Source organism: Manis javanica, chromosome 10 (assembly GCF_040802235.1).
Source record: "Manis javanica isolate MJ-LG chromosome 10, MJ_LKY, whole genome shotgun sequence".
Taxonomy (NCBI): Eukaryota; Metazoa; Chordata; class Mammalia; order Pholidota; family Manidae; genus Manis; species Manis javanica.
In genome coordinates, this window is record NC_133165.1 from 49,358,575 (window position 1) to 49,374,268 (window position 15,694).

The 15,694-nt window shown below is 41.2% G+C and overlaps 1 protein-coding gene across 2 annotated transcripts in view; it reads right to left on the minus strand.

The window, feature by feature from the left end:
* Positions 1 to 2,172: 2,172 nt before the first annotated feature.
* The window catches only part of LCMT1 (leucine carboxyl methyltransferase 1), a 58,775-nt gene continuing 45,253 nt past the window's right edge, over positions 2,173 to 15,694 (minus strand). For both annotated transcript variants that reach the window (XM_073215385.1, XM_017657493.2), the window contains 4 exons: positions 8,623 to 8,724; positions 7,689 to 7,780; positions 4,050 to 4,147; positions 2,173 to 2,401 (listed from right to left, as the gene is read on the minus strand). In XM_073215385.1, the coding sequence (XP_073071486.1) occupies positions 2,379 to 2,401; positions 4,050 to 4,147; positions 7,689 to 7,780; positions 8,623 to 8,724 (315 nt within the window). In that variant the 3' untranslated portion in view covers positions 2,173 to 2,378. The remainder of the gene's footprint in view (positions 2,402 to 4,049; positions 4,148 to 7,688; positions 7,781 to 8,622; positions 8,725 to 15,694) is intronic.

Sequence of the window (15,694 nt, forward strand, 5' to 3'; positions counted from 1 at the left end):
TCCATCTTAAAGATAAGATTGCATTTTAAAACCCAGGAAGTTAAGAAGTAAGATTCTCAACTTACCCTTTAGCAAACAGACAATAACTCAGCCCACCTTGGAGGCAGGGCAGGCGGTCTGGATTGATAGGCTCCCAGACCAGGAAGCTGCTATCCTGGGCAGGAGACCAGAGCAGTAAATTTCTTGTGTCAAGCTAAATTTGCAGAATTACCCAGAGGACTGATAAGAAACTTAATGTTTCATCAAAGATAAACATCTTGAGACCACTTAACAAGTCCACACCCCTAGCCCTTTACCGCATTCCTGAAAAAATCCTTAAAAGGGGAACCCCCAATCTTTCAGTGTGCACCGCTCTCTGAGGTCGCCCACTCTTCAAGTGCATGGACTTTTTCTCCAAGTTTTCAGGGTGCTCCTCTCTCTGAGGTCTCCTGCACTTTCTAAGTGTGAAGTTTAAACTTTCTCCCTCCAACCTTTCAGGGCCCCTCTCCTCCCTGAGGTCACCTATACTTTCTCTCTCTTTAAGTAACTTTAAATAAAACTTTTACTCTGCTTCACTACCTTGTCTCTGCCCTTCAATTCTCTGTTGTGGCGGGGATAAGAACCGAGGAAAATACACAAAGTCCCCCTAACAGTGATGTTTAAGCTTTAAGGGTAAGGCTGAGTCAGGAAAGGGAGCAGCAGGTGCAAAGCGCAGCAGAGGCAGAGTTTGGTGGGTTAAGGAAAAGAAGGCAGGGCTGGAAGGAGTGTCAGGGGTGGGAGTGTAACAAGGCCAGGTGGGATAGGAACAGCTGGGCCAGACCATGCAGGCCCCTGGGACTTGTAGGCCATGGGAAGGAGTTGAATTTCATACCATGAGGAAAAGCTGTTCTTGGGGTTTAAGGAGGGGTGTATACAATGGCCTGTCTTGCATCTGAAGCAGCTGCCTCCAGTACAGACCCTTTAACTTTACCCAGAGGCTGCTTTTCCTCCTCCAGCCCTAATCAAGTCAGTAACTCAGCTCACCTTGAAAGCCAAACAAGCAGCCTTCACTGATATACTCCCAAACCAAGAAACTGCTACTCTGAGAAAAGATCAAAGCAGTAAATTTATGTTAACTCTGCAAAATAGTCCGTAAAACTGATAAAAACACTTAGTGTCTATTTAAAAATAAACATTTAGAGACCATCTGGTGGATCTGCATCCCTAGCTCTTTGTCTCTCACCTGCCTATAGGTCCCCTAGACAACACACCACTACAGGCTCTCTTGTCCCCTCCTGGCCTGAGCCAGGAGCTCTGTCCCCTCACTGTATCTCTCAATAAAAGTCTCCCTGGCTCTCCTATCTTGACTGTTCTTTGACTCCACAAACAGGAGCCCCGGCATCACTCACACCTCCTCCTCTGATGCTGATTCTCCTGCCTCCCCTTCTAAAGACCCTTGTGATGACACTGGGCCCACCTGGACACCCCTGGATAACCCCTCCAGCTCAAGATCCCAACTTAATTGTACCTTTTAAGAAGCTCCTTTTGCCATATAAGTAACATATTCACAGGTTTGAGAGATGTGGGTAAAATTGTAACATTTCCAGAATATCTCGCCTGGCTTTAGTGCATTTGCATATCCTCAGGGGTGGAGAGAAGGTCATCTCCATGTCGATGGGTAACTACCTGGGCAACTGAGGCCTCTGAACCTGAGAGGTTAAGGGGAAGGGGCCGGCTTGCTGGCTGGCTTCTTCCGGAGCAGAGGAGAAAGACGGCCCTGGACTGCAATTTGTTAAGCAATAAATGGGTTTTAAACTTTGTTTCTCCCTTTGACTGATTTCGGTTTTTAGAGGTATTTTGCCCCGGGATTTCCTCTCCCCGCACTTACAAGGGATGAGGAGTGGACGTTTTAAGGGCCATCATTCAGCCTGCCCAGTAACCAAGACGAAGGAAGACATGAGCAGGCTGGTCTGGCAAGGGCAGAAAGAGCAGAGAAGAGTCAGACCGAGGGTCAAGGTGCCAGGTACAATGTCAGGAGCTGCCAACAAGGGCACATGAGAGTAAATCCTGGAATGAGCACAAGGGCATGAGCTGAGGCTGATTCACAGGGAGTGAGAGCCCAACGCAGAGCAGGATTTGGGACGTTTGGTTTCCGCTGACAAGGTGAACCATGGCCCACCCAGGGGTGTAAAGGACAAGCAGCAGACAAGCAGCAGTGTGGACCAAATACTGGCAACTGAGATTTATTTAAACAATAAGTCAACAGGAACAGGAAGTGGTGCGATGACCCTAGTAACGGAGGGCTCTGAGTGTGGGGTGAGACTCGTAGGCAAGGCCTGGCAGCACTCAGGAACCTTGGCTTATCAACTCTGGGAAGGTCAGTGGCTTCAGCTTCTGGCTCAGTAGGAGCCTTCAACAGATCAGTAAGTGATTTCCTTCAAGCCTGAGGAGGAAACACACAGTGCTGTTAGGAAACTCACAATGTAGAGCAGAAAAACCAGAAAGGGGTGGAAGAATGTGCCCTGCAGGACCCGAGGCCCAAAGGGACTGCCTCTGGGGCACAGGCCACACGCCAGATCACAGCAGCTAGGGCAGGCTTCACAAGGAAGCAAGAGGTTGGGTGAGACTGTGTTTACGGTGGTTTTAAAGGGATTAAGAAAGCATTATAACAGTTTATGGGCTCTCGGCAACTAATGCCAAAAATCTACCCTCAAGTGCTGAACTTTGAGCAAATGCAGATAGTTCTTCACCACACACATACAAGCGCTGCTATCACAGAGCAGCCCGGTGGCAAGTTGGGACAAAAGAAGCCCCTTACATGCAAAAGTTTCATGTGTTACTACTTCAAGAAAAAACAGAACTAAATAGTATTCAAAAGTGTGGGAAAGTTAAGTAAATTCAGACAGTCTCATGACAGAATTTTTATAAACCCATTAAAATTGTGTTCATTGAGAGTTTTTAATAGCAAGGGGAAATGTTCATGTTATAATATTAAGTTGGATAAAACTGGGAATCAAAGTTCTGTAAATATCTAAATTCAACTCTGCTAAAAATGAAATAGCTAGAAAGAGTGGAGGGAGAGTTATTAGAGGTTATCTCTGAGTGACAGGCACACAGGTGATTTTTCTTTTCTTTGCCATACTTTTCACAGCTTCCAAAGTCCACTAAAAATTATGCTGTCTTCAAAACTGGGGAGGAGGGATAATATAAAAACCAACTAATAAATGATTTTAAATTTAAAAAATTTAAAGGATTTTGTGGGCTCTACTGTACAGCTGGATGAATTTATGAACTAGTGGGATGGTAAGTCCCAGGAGGACAGCTGACAGCCCCACGCCAACCTGGAACTCCCACACAGCAGGCAGTCCTCCTTTTGTCCAGCTGTTATGCACCAGCTACCTGCCCAAGGCCACATGTCATTCAGACACATCTGTAGGATGCTTCAAGGACAGGGTGACACTAAAGGACAGAACAAGGATCTAAAGTGGTCTCCACAGGGCTGGAGAGATGCCCGAGAGCTGACCCCCATGAAGCAAAATCCACACGGAGAAGGTGTAAAGGCGGAGTGGCCAGAACTGAGGGAGCAAGACACTGAGCCGTGGATCCGTGCTCTCCCCACGGCCCTCGTTGGCCAGGCGAGGGAGCTTCACTTCAACCGTGAGAGAGAAGAGGGAGAAGTTCAACCCATGGCTGCATGGGTTTGTTGGAGAGATACAATGATTTGTGTGTTTAACCTCTAGGAAGCCTGGTTATAAAGTTGACCAAAAAGACAAACATTGGTTACTTTTATTAAGACTATTACTTTAAACTCTCAAGGTCTTTTACCTTCCAACTGAGGTAATTCCACAGCAGATCCCTACAAAGAATTGTGGGTTTGTTTTGGTATATGCGACTTATTTGAACAATTTACCTGGCTTCTCTGCTATAAAAATGCAGAGGCTATAACAGCTAATTCTCTGGATATGCTCACAAACACATGTATTCGATCCTCTAGTTCTTTCTGGGATGGAAATTCCAGGCTTGTTTTACTTTCTGTGGAGATGAAATGGGCCCCATTTCTAGGTTGTATCAACAAAAGCAACGTCATGTACCGAGCCTGCTTCCTCCTTTGGTTGCCCAGCACAGGCAGTAATGCTGCATAAGCTGCTCAAGGAGCTCCATTTCATCCAGGAATTCAAGTGACTCGATCCTGTGCAGAGAATGAAAACAGAACAATATAAATTTATGCAATAAGAAATGTATGACCCATAGTTACAGATATGGAAAGATGTTCATAATATAGTAAATGGAAAGAAGCAGGCTACAAAGTATGGTGTGGTTCTATTTTATTTTTATTTTGAAAAGAAGAAAAAAAATGCCATAAACAAAGTCAAAAGACAAATGACAAACCACAAAAAAATCTGCAATACAAATAAGAAAGGGTAGATTCCCCTGCTGTATAAAGAACTGTTATACTTCAATAAGAAAACTCACTTAAAAGACACATAAAAGACCAGTTCACCAAAAGAGAAACAGGAGGTTTTCAATCCACTTATGAGAAAAGAAATGTAAATTAAAATGCAGGATAACTTTTTCAACTATTGGATTGGCAAAGATCAAAAAGGCTGATACACACTTCAGCAAGGACATTAGAAAAAGGTGCTTTCCTGCATTACTAGTAGGATTACAAAATGGCACAACCTCTCTGGAGGGCAATTTGTTAATCTCTATCAATGCTTAAAATGCATATCCTTTTACTTAGCAATTCTGCTTTTGAGAATTTACCCTATGTATGTACAAAAATGTGTGTTCAAGAATATTCACTGCAGCATCATAGCTGAAATGCAGTAACAGCAAAAAACGAAACTAGAAGAGATGGGTTGAATAACTAAAGTCCATTCATACAACAGAGTCCTATGCAGCTTTTTAGAAGAATAGGATAGGTCTCTATGTATTGACATGGAACAGCCTCTAAGACATGTCATGGAATTTAAAAAGCAAGTCACTTTGTAAATAATGTGCTTAATATACTACTATCTATGTAAAGAAAAAGTGGGGCTACATATTTTTGTATATATGCACAGACTACTTTTGGAAAATACAGAAGAAACTGATAATGGTGTTCTGTCTTGAGTGAGAAAGTAGTGGACCAGTAGTACGGGTGAGTGAAGGGTTTGGTTTTGTTTTAACTCTGAAAGGGCACATCTTGTTTTATGGCACTTTGCAGATATCACACTTTTACAAATTGAAGGTTGGTGGCCACCCTGCACTGAGCAAGTCTGTTGGCACCATTTTTCCAACAGCGTTTGCTCACTTCATGTCTCTGGGTCACATTTTGGTAATTCTTACAAATATTTCAAACTTTTTCATTATTATTGTATTAATTATAGTGATCTGTGATCAGCTATTACAACTCACTGAAAACTCAGATGGTTAGCATTTTTTGCAAAAGAACGTTGGCTTTAAGTTTGCACACTGTTTTTTTAGACATAATGCTACTGCACACTTAACAGACTACAGTACAGTGTAAACTTAACTTTTATCTGCACAGGGAAACCAAACAATTCATTTGACTCACTTAACTGCAATATTTGCTTCATTGCAGTAGTCTGAATATGAACCCACAATAGCTCTGAGATATGCCTGTACTAATTTATTCTATTTTTTTCCTTTCATGTGCTTGTGCGGTATTTTCAAAAAAGCATTTTAAATGTAAGCTTTTGAATATATGCATATATAGAGAAATATGCACAAACATATGGAAATAGATTTAATTTTTTTCTATCGGATTATGGGAGAAAAGCAAGCAATTCGCAAAAGTACAAAGAAGAAAATAAGATAATCCATATTTCTACTATTCACAATAGCCATTATACACATTCAGGTATTGCCATTTGACCAAGCTGTATGAGTGTGTGTGTGTGTGCATGCACGTGCACATGCATGCACACATATGTGCATTTGTTGTACATGTTTCTATATTTGTGTATTCTTTCCTGTCTTGGTGTACTGGCCAAAGAGTCACATCTGAAGTGAGAATGACTATTCATAGAGCAATCTAGCTGCTTCACAACTGATCTTACCAGAAGACCTCGAAAGCAGATTTGCTAATACCACATTCTAGAAAAAAACAGCACCATAATGAAGGTCTAGGATGGTTATTACCAAGCTCAACTATCAGGAGACAGCAGACGTGAAGCTGTTCACTAGACTGTGAACTCCACAAGGGCAGGCATATCTTCTGGCCTGTTGATTACTGTTGTATCCTGTGGGCTTAGAAAAGTGGCTGGCCCACAGCAGATGCTCAGCATTTGTTAACCAATAGGTCTGTTTTAGACTTCTGTTTATACACAGCCCTTGGCAAATGAGGCATTCACAGAGCTCTGGAGGGCTGTTCAGGCAGAGACCAAAGTCCATCCCGCCTTATTACGGCCTCTGATAGGGATGGTGCTGCTGTCAGCAAAGGGCCATGGCATCATGAGACAAACGGCTGCCTAGACTTCAGCTGCTCCCCTCAGGGCTCATGCCAGTTACAGACCCCTCCCCTGGGTAGCCAGCAGAGCTGCCACAGCTTGTCCACTACAGACGCCAAACCAAGGTTATTCAAAACAGCCACACTGACATGTGGCAAATGAAAACCAGATTGTGGGAAAGGAAAATTTTAGAATTCAGGAAGGAATGACCTGATTTGGGCATAGCACTTTTACAAACCTTTAAGGCTTTGATGTACTTGGAAAAAGTAGTGATACTTCTAAAAGTTAAGTTCTATGGAGAAGCAAGGTAAACAATTCTTCTGATTATCTTGTAAGAGGCCTATGCCTCTGCATACCCAAAGGCAAGAGGAAGCTCAAATCAGGAAGTACAACTATAAAAAAGAATTAAGCTGGAGCTAACACTGCCCAGAGATGTATTTGGTGATGTTCCCTCCAGTGTTGTTTATAATAGGGCAATGAAAACTAAACAAAATAAAAAACAAGATACCACAACTAAATGCACAGCTACAAACATTACTTTTTACTTTAAAATTATTAATCTCAATATGATACATTCACATATTAATATATATACTATGTACCATTAAACAGGATACAATAAACCTCAATGTTCTCATATATAACTACAATCTACTGTTTTTAAAAAGGGAAGGTGGTTTACAGACCAATATATGTAATATGAATCTACTGATTCAAAAAATAGAAAGCCATGTTAATAAATATGTGTCATTAGATACATATAGAAAAATACACTCCCCACCTTATTAACAGTTATCTCTGGAGGGTATGGCTACAGAGCACACAACCACTTTATACTTCATGCACCTGACCTTGAAAATTGTTTAGGAACAATGAGTATCTATATCTTGGTGGGAGATACAGAGAATGAGAGGAAAAGTCCATTTAAAAACCTGTAAGCAGACTTTCTCCCCCTCAGAAGCCCTTGGAAAACACTTTCCTCCTCCAGAACACAGGGGTTGTACAAAATTTCCACTGCAGAGGGTGCTCTGGGAATTTTACAGGTGTAACTGCTTATTCTGACTAAAATAATCTGTTTTGGCATAAACCGTATCTCAGCTAATAGCTAATGAGTTACTCTCAAGGTGCTATCAATGTTTATTCTATATTAGCAGGTCAACTTGTTTCAAAATAAGTGCAGTTAGGGCTTGGGGGCTGTTTTTACATGAAAGGATATGCAATTCTGCCTTTAATTCATAATGCTTCTAACTGCTGTGCTGATTCTTACCAGTCCCGTACCTGCTCACTTCAGCTTGCGGTATCCTGCTGTACAATTCCATCATGTTCACTGCGGATGCTGTTTCCCACCCGCTGGACAGGAGTCGTTCTTTCTAAATGTGGGGTGGAGAGAAGTGGAGAATTACAAGGCATGGTCCGTGAATCCAAGATTCTCCTTAAGCACACGGAAAGTTCTCTTAAATGACCCCTCTTTCAAAGACCACTCTGACCCCTATTATCTTTCTTCCTTTTATCTTCCAATTTTCCCTACTGAACACATGGTTATAATGGGAGAAAACTCACTAATGTATATTTAAAGAGGAATTAAGGAAGAAACTGAAACTTTTCTATGAGCAAGTTTTTAAAAGCATTCTAGTGGTGATGTGCCATAAGATATGTAAAAAATAAACTATTTAAATGGAGGCAGCGGTGGAAGGTGTCTCTCCAGCAGAAAAAAAAAGACACTTTGTTTTTAAAAAGAGAACGGGGACTATTACAGATTACAGAGATTTAAGAGACATATCAGTTAGTACAAAGTATGAACCATATTTGGATCCTGATTCAAATTTACCAACTATACAAAACTTCTTAAACAACTGGGGAAACTGAACATGACAGGGTAGCAGATGCTCTGAAGGAGTTACTGTCCATTTGTGAGGTGTGATAATGGTGTTATCATTATCTGGAAGGGAAGAAAGTCCTTATTGATAGGAGGTTCACACTCAAGTATTTATGGAGGAAATGATACACTGACTGTGATTTGCCTTAAAATATTTTAAGGACACTAACCAAAAATGGAGACAAAACAATATTGACAAAATATTAACAATTATTAAAGCTGGCTGATGGGACATGGTGTTAACTTTCTACTTTTATTCCTTCTACTTTTATCGGTCTGAAAACTGCATAACAAAATTTAAAGTAGTAGGCTAAAGGTGCAAGAGTACCCTCTGACCTGGGACTCTAACGACTTGCAGGTTTCTACTCCCGCCAGGTCACACTGTCGTCTCCGCAGGTTTTCAATCATGATCTGCCCAAACCGATCATCCATGTTCACCTGGGAAGGGAAAGAGGAGGCTGGGCATTGCCGTAATGGTTTCTTTGCTCTTAAATATGCAAAATAAAACAACATTCTACTTCTAAGCCATCAAGGTTGGCATTAGTCAATACGATGCAGGTAACGGAATCTGGTGCCGGCGCCGCACACAGCACTGAGGAGAGCCTTAACCAGTGCAGGCCCTCCAGGGGCAGCTGGGCAGGGCACCCCCCCAGAATATGCTCAGCCTGAGAGCCACAATGCTACCACCAAGCAATTTGTTCTGCCGAATACTCAGATGTGCACACAAAGATGCAAAAATGTTTACTGGAATATCATGTAAGAGAGGGAGAAACTGGTAAGAACTGAAATACCTATCATTTGGGGTTAAATTGTGGCCATGTTCATATAATGAAATATGATAGAGCCATGAAAACAGGAAAGGAAGATATAGATATGGAATGGTCCCTAAAATAAACTCTTAAAAAGTAATAAGGTACAGAGAAATGTGTAGTGTGCTATCTGTCTTTAAGGAAAAAATCTCACTACATTTATATCTGCATAGAAGAATTCTGGAAGAATTCTAGAATCTAGCAATGAGGGCTAAGGTCTGGGGTAGGAGAGAAACTTCTTTTCCTTGTCTACTAGGCTTTTTCACGATTTGATTTTTTTTTTTTTATTCTGCATGTAGTATTACTTTTTTCATACAGAAACTAGTTTAAAAAGAACCACTTTTTACGAATCTACACATGTGCACAAATGCTACAAACTGAGTATTAGCATACACTATTACAGTACATAATCAGTTACTTTGTCATATACAAAGTATCAAAAATACATCAATTCTATCTCCCACATGACAATTTTGCAAGACAAGAACCAGTATCACTCTCATTTAGTGGATGTGTGAGGTTGAGGCTGCTGTGACCCTAATGAACAGGTTGCACACTATTATTCAGGAGAGGACGGTGTCTGTGAGCACAAAACTCCATTGTTTTATTCTCTGGGTTGAATCCTAGCTTGACACTTAACACCTATGAGGCTGTGGGCAACTGTGTAACCTCTCTGTGCTTCAGTCCTCTTGCCTGTGAAACCACACAAGTACTGATATCTGCCTTGTGGGTAAGTTAACGTATGTAAAACTCATAGAATAGTGCCTATTACACAGTAAGAAAACCTAAAGATTTGCTACTATCACTATGAAAATTTTCATCATTTTGTGGTTTGTCATTTTGTAACTCCTAATTAGGAAATAATGTAAAGCAACATGAGCAAATGAGACCAGTGAGGATGCTGATGGTTTTGCATCTGTTAGGAAATTACTGAATTAATTTAAATGCTTATTGTTCACAAAGCGTGGTGGGTGGATTTGAACCAGCTTAGGAAGAGCTGTGGACAGCATAATGAACACTGGCACATCCTCAGGCATGGTCCAAAGTGACAAGGTCTGTGGTCAAAATTTGCTTAATCCACCATTTCCATATGACATTGAATAAACACTTGTTGAATAAAAGAATGTACAAATGAAGCAAGGTGAACAAAGCAGTGCACCTCTGAAACATGCAGAAATGTGGGGCTCCTTGTCCCCAGGCATGGTATCCTGACAGCAAAGACAGGTTCCCGGGATTTCCTCACATACAGAGAAAGACCGATGAGGCCACCTACCATTATATCCATTCACCAGGACTGAAGACTGAGTCTGAGCAACACCCCCATCCAAAGAGAGGGAAGGAAGATAAACTAAGAACCACCTATAGAGGACCCTGCCCTGGGGTGGGAGGTGGGGAGGAGGTCAGGAGGCCAAGGTCTAGCCCTAGAACTGTCCATAACTATATGACATGGCCCAAGGCTCTTTACTGCTCTTATCTGTAATAAAATATAAACACAAAATAAAATGAGATAAAAAACTAAATAAAACCCAGGAAAATTAAAATAATAAGCAATAAAAATAACTACCATGTATTTAGTGCTTATCATGTACCTACCACTGGACAGCTCATGAATCCCCATTATAATCCACAGAGGAAGGTGTTCTTACTGCTTTAAAACAAAAGAACTGGGGCTCAGTGAGGTCTGAATAATAGCTAATGCCTACTTAACAGCTGGGAAAATACTGTAAATGTTTTTGTACAAATTAGTTCATTTACTCCTCATAAAACCCTATGAAGTCAGGACTATTATCATCCTCATTTTTCAGAAAGGGAAACAGGTACAGAGAAGTTATGTAACTTGCCCAGGTCACACAGCTTGGTAGTTTACCTCTAAAGCATGACTCCTAACCACCAGGAAATTCTGCCTAAAGTCACACAGTCAATAGTAAGAGCCAGGGCCCTGATTCGGACCCAAGCTGGGTAATTCCAAAGCTCTACAACACAACTCTTTCTGCACTGGATCAGAAGAGAAAAACATGTAGCCAGTGGACCAAACTCTGTGATTTTAGAAATTTTACATTAAAATCCTTCATTTCTAACTTAGGAAAAATTGGGAGTTCTGGCATCTCTATGCTCACATGCCCACATGGTAACAAATGGCTGCACTGAGTAATGGCCACTCCCATGAAATGGGACATGGGTGCTTCAGTTCACCATAATCTCCACCACTCCACACTACTTGCACCTGGCGAACTTCCTCCATCTGCATCACCTGCCTGCCTCTGAAGGCATGAGTTTGCTACCCCTACACTGATGATAGGCATAATTCCCTTCATCAGTGTCTACGACTGTAATTAATATAATGATAAAATAAGAACTCATAAAACTTTGTAAAAGAGGGGGGGATGGAGCCAAGATGGCGGTGTGAGTAGTTCAGTGGAAATCTCCTCCCAAAAACATATATATTTATGAAAATACAATAAATACAACTATTCCTAAAAGAGACACCAGTGGATACAGTACAACAGCCAGGATACATCTACATCTGTGAGAACTCAGCATCACATGAAAGGGGTAAGATACAAGCCGCAGCCAGGTGGGACCCGAACACCCCCTGACACCAGAACCCAGCGGAAGAAAGGAGACAGAACAGGGAGGGAGTGAAAGCCCAGGACTGCTAAACAACCAGCTCTAGAAATCCGTACCTGGAGTGCAGACACAAGGTGCATGGGGTGCTGGATATTAGAGAAACGGAAAAGCAAAACCTGCGGGCAGGTCCCCACAACCGGCGCCCCTGAGAAAAAAGAAAAGCAAGTGCTTTTTTGCAAGTCTTAAAGAGACAGGGACCACACAGCTGAAAGAAATCGTCCTGGCACACTTAGCCAGCAGCTGGGAATCCTGGGGAACTTTAGGCGCCCTAATCCCCTGGGCGGCAGCACAGCTATGACACCCCTTTACGGCACATGCGGAATGCCTGCCACTCCCCGCAGGGCTCTGCGCTGCTCTGATGGAGACCCCATCCACAGCAGCTTAGGGAACTAACCCAGTGGCTCCAGGAGTGCGGGTAACCGACACAGGCAGCAGAGAAGGGCAAGGCATCCAGCAAGCAGGAAAGGCCTTTCTTCTCCCAGCTAACACACCCGCAACCTGCCTACAGCCACCACTATCACCATGAAAAGGCAGAAAAATTTAGTCCAGTCCAAAATAGTCCAAACAACCCCTGAGAGAGGATCTGCAGAGACAGACCTAACCAGTCTCCCTGAAAAAGAATTCAAAATAAAAATCATAAATATGCTGAAGGACCTGCAGAGAAATATGCAAGACCTAAAGGAGCAAGTACAGAGGGAGAATACAGGAATAAAACAATCTCTGGAAGGACTTAAAAGCAGAATGGATGGGATGCAAGAGACCATTAACGGAATAGAAACCAGAGAACAGGAATGCACAGAAGCACATGCAGAGAGAGATAAAAGGATCTCCAGAAATGAAACAATATTAAGAGAACTGTGTGACCAATCCAAAAGGAACAATATCTGCATTATAGGGGTACCAGAAGAAGAAGAGAGAGAAAAAGGGATAGAAAGTGTCTTTGAAGAAATAATTGCTGAAAACTTCCCCAAACTGGGGGAGGAAATACTCGCTCAGACCACGGAAGCACACAGAACTCCCAACACAAGGGACCCAAAGAGGACAACACCAAGACACATAATTAAAATGGGAAAGATCAAGGACAAGGACAGAGTATTATAGGCAGCCAGAGAGAGAAAAAGGTCACCTACAAAGGAAAACCCATCAGGCTATCATCAGACTTCTCAACAGAAACCTTACAGGCCAGAAGAGAATGGCATGATATATTTAATGCAATGAAACAGAAGGGCCTTGAAGCAAGGATACTGTATCCAGAACGGCTATCATTTAAATATGAAGAAGGGATTAAACAATTCCCAGACAAGCAAAAGCTGAGGGAATTTGCTTCCCACAAACCACCTGTACAGGGCATCTTACAGGGACTTCTCTAGATGGGAGCACTCCTAAAAAGAGCACAGAAAAAAACACACAACATATGAAGAATGGAGGAGGAGGAATAAGAAGGGAGAGAAGAAGAGAAACTCCAGACAGTGTATATAACAGCTCAATAAGCGAGCTAAGTTAGGCAGTAAGATACTAAAGAGGCTAACCTTGAACCTTTGGTAACCACAAATTTAAAGCCTGCAATGGCAATAAGTACATATCTCTCAATAGTCACCCTAAATGTAAATGGACTTAATGCACAAATCAAAAGACACAGAGTAATAGAATGGATAAAAAAGCAAGACCCATCTATATGCTGCTTACAAGAAACTCACCTCAAACCCAAAGACATAGACAGACTAAAAGTCAAGGGATGGAAAAACGTATTTCAGACAAACAACAGCAAGAAGAAAGCAAGGGTTGCAGTACTAATATCAGACAAAATAGACTTCAAAACAAAGAAAGTAACAAGAGACAAAGAAGGACATTACATAATGATAAAGGGCTCAGTCCAACAAGAGGATATAACCATTCTAAATATATATGCACCCAACACAAGAGCACCAGCATATGTGAAACAAATACTTACAGAACTAAAGAGGGAAATAGACTGCAATGCATTCATTTTAGGAGACCTCAACACACCATTCACTCTAAAGGACAGATCCACCAGACAGAAAATAAGTAAGGACACAGAGGCACTGAACAACACACTAGAACAGATGGACCTAATAGACATCTATAGAACTCTACACCCAAAAGCAACAGGATACACATTCTTCTCAAGTGCACATGGAACTTTCTCCAGAATAGACCACATCTAGGCCACAAAAAGAGCCTCAGTAAATTCCAAACGATTGAAATCCTACCAACCAACTTTTCAGACCACAAAGGTATAAAACTAGAAATAAATTATACAAAGAAAGCAAAAATGCTCACAAACACATGGAGGCTTAACATGTTCCTAAATAATCAATGAATCAATGACCAAATTAAAATGGAGATCCAGCAATATATGGAAACAAATGACAACAACAACACAAAGCTCCAACTTCTGTGGGACACAGCAAAAGCAGTCTTAAGAGGAAAGTATATAGCAACCCAGGCATATTTAAAAAAGGAAGAAGAATCCCGGATAGTCTAATGTCACAATTATCAAAATTGGAAAAAGAACAAATGAGGCCTAAAGTCAGCAGAAGGAGGGACATAATAAAGATCAGAGAAGAAATAAATAAAATTGAGAAGAATAGAAAAAATCAATGAAACCAAGAGCTGGTTCTTCAAGAAAATAAACAAAACAGACAAGCCTCTAGCTAGACTTATTAAGAGAAAAAGAGAATCAACACACATCAACAGAATCAGAAACGAGAAAGGAAAAATCATGATGGACCCCACAGAAATACAAAGAATTATTAGAGAATACTATGAAAACCTACATGCTAACAAGCTGGAAAACCTAGGAGAAATGGACAACTTCCTAGAAAATTACAACCTTTCAAGACTGACCAAGGAAGAAACACAAAATCTAAACAGACCAATTACCAGCAAAGAAATGGAATAGGTAATCAAAAAACTGCCCAAGAACAAAACCCCTGGGCCAGATGGATTAACCTCGGAATTTTATCAGACACACAAAAAAGGCATAATACCCATTCTCCTTAAGGTTTTCCAAAAAATAGAAGAGGAGGGAACACTCGCAAACTCATTCTATGAAGCCAACATCACCCTAATACCAAAACCAGGCAAAGACCCCACCAAAAATGAAAAGTACAGACCAATATCCCTGATGAACGTACATGCAAAAATACTTAACAAAATATTAGCAAACCGAATTCAAAAATACATCAAAAGGATCATGCACCATGACCAAGTGGGATTCATTTCAGGAATGCAAGGATGGTACAACATTTGAAAATCCATCAACATCATCACCACATCAACAAAAAGGACAAAAACCACATGATCATCTCCATAGATGCTGAAAAAGCATTCGACAAAATTCAACATCCATTCATGATAAAAACTCTCAACAAAATGGGCATAGAGGGTAAGTACCTCAACATAATAAAGGCCATATATGATAAACCCACAGCTAACATCATACTGAACAGCAAGAGGCTGAAAGCTTTTCCTCTCAGATCGGGAACAAGACAGGGATGCCCACTCTCCCCACTGTTATTCAACATAGTACTGGAGGTCCTAGCCATGGCAATCAGACAAAACAAAGAAATACATGGAATCCAGATTGGTAAAGAAGAAGTCAAACTGTCACTATTTGCAGATGACATGATATTGTACATAAAAAACCCTAAAGACTCCACTCTAAAACTACTAGAACTAATATCGGAATACAGCAAAGTTGCAGGATACAAAATCAACACACAGAAATCTGTGGCTTTCCTATACACTAACAGTGAACCAACAGAAAGAGAAATCAGGAAAACAACTCCATTCACAATTGCATCAAAAAAAAAAAAAAATACCTAGGAATAAACCTAACCAAAGAAGCGAAAGACCTATACCCTGAAAACAACAAGTCACTCTTAAGAGAAATTAAAGGGGACACTAACAAATGGAAACTCATCCCATGCTCATGGCTAGGAAGAATA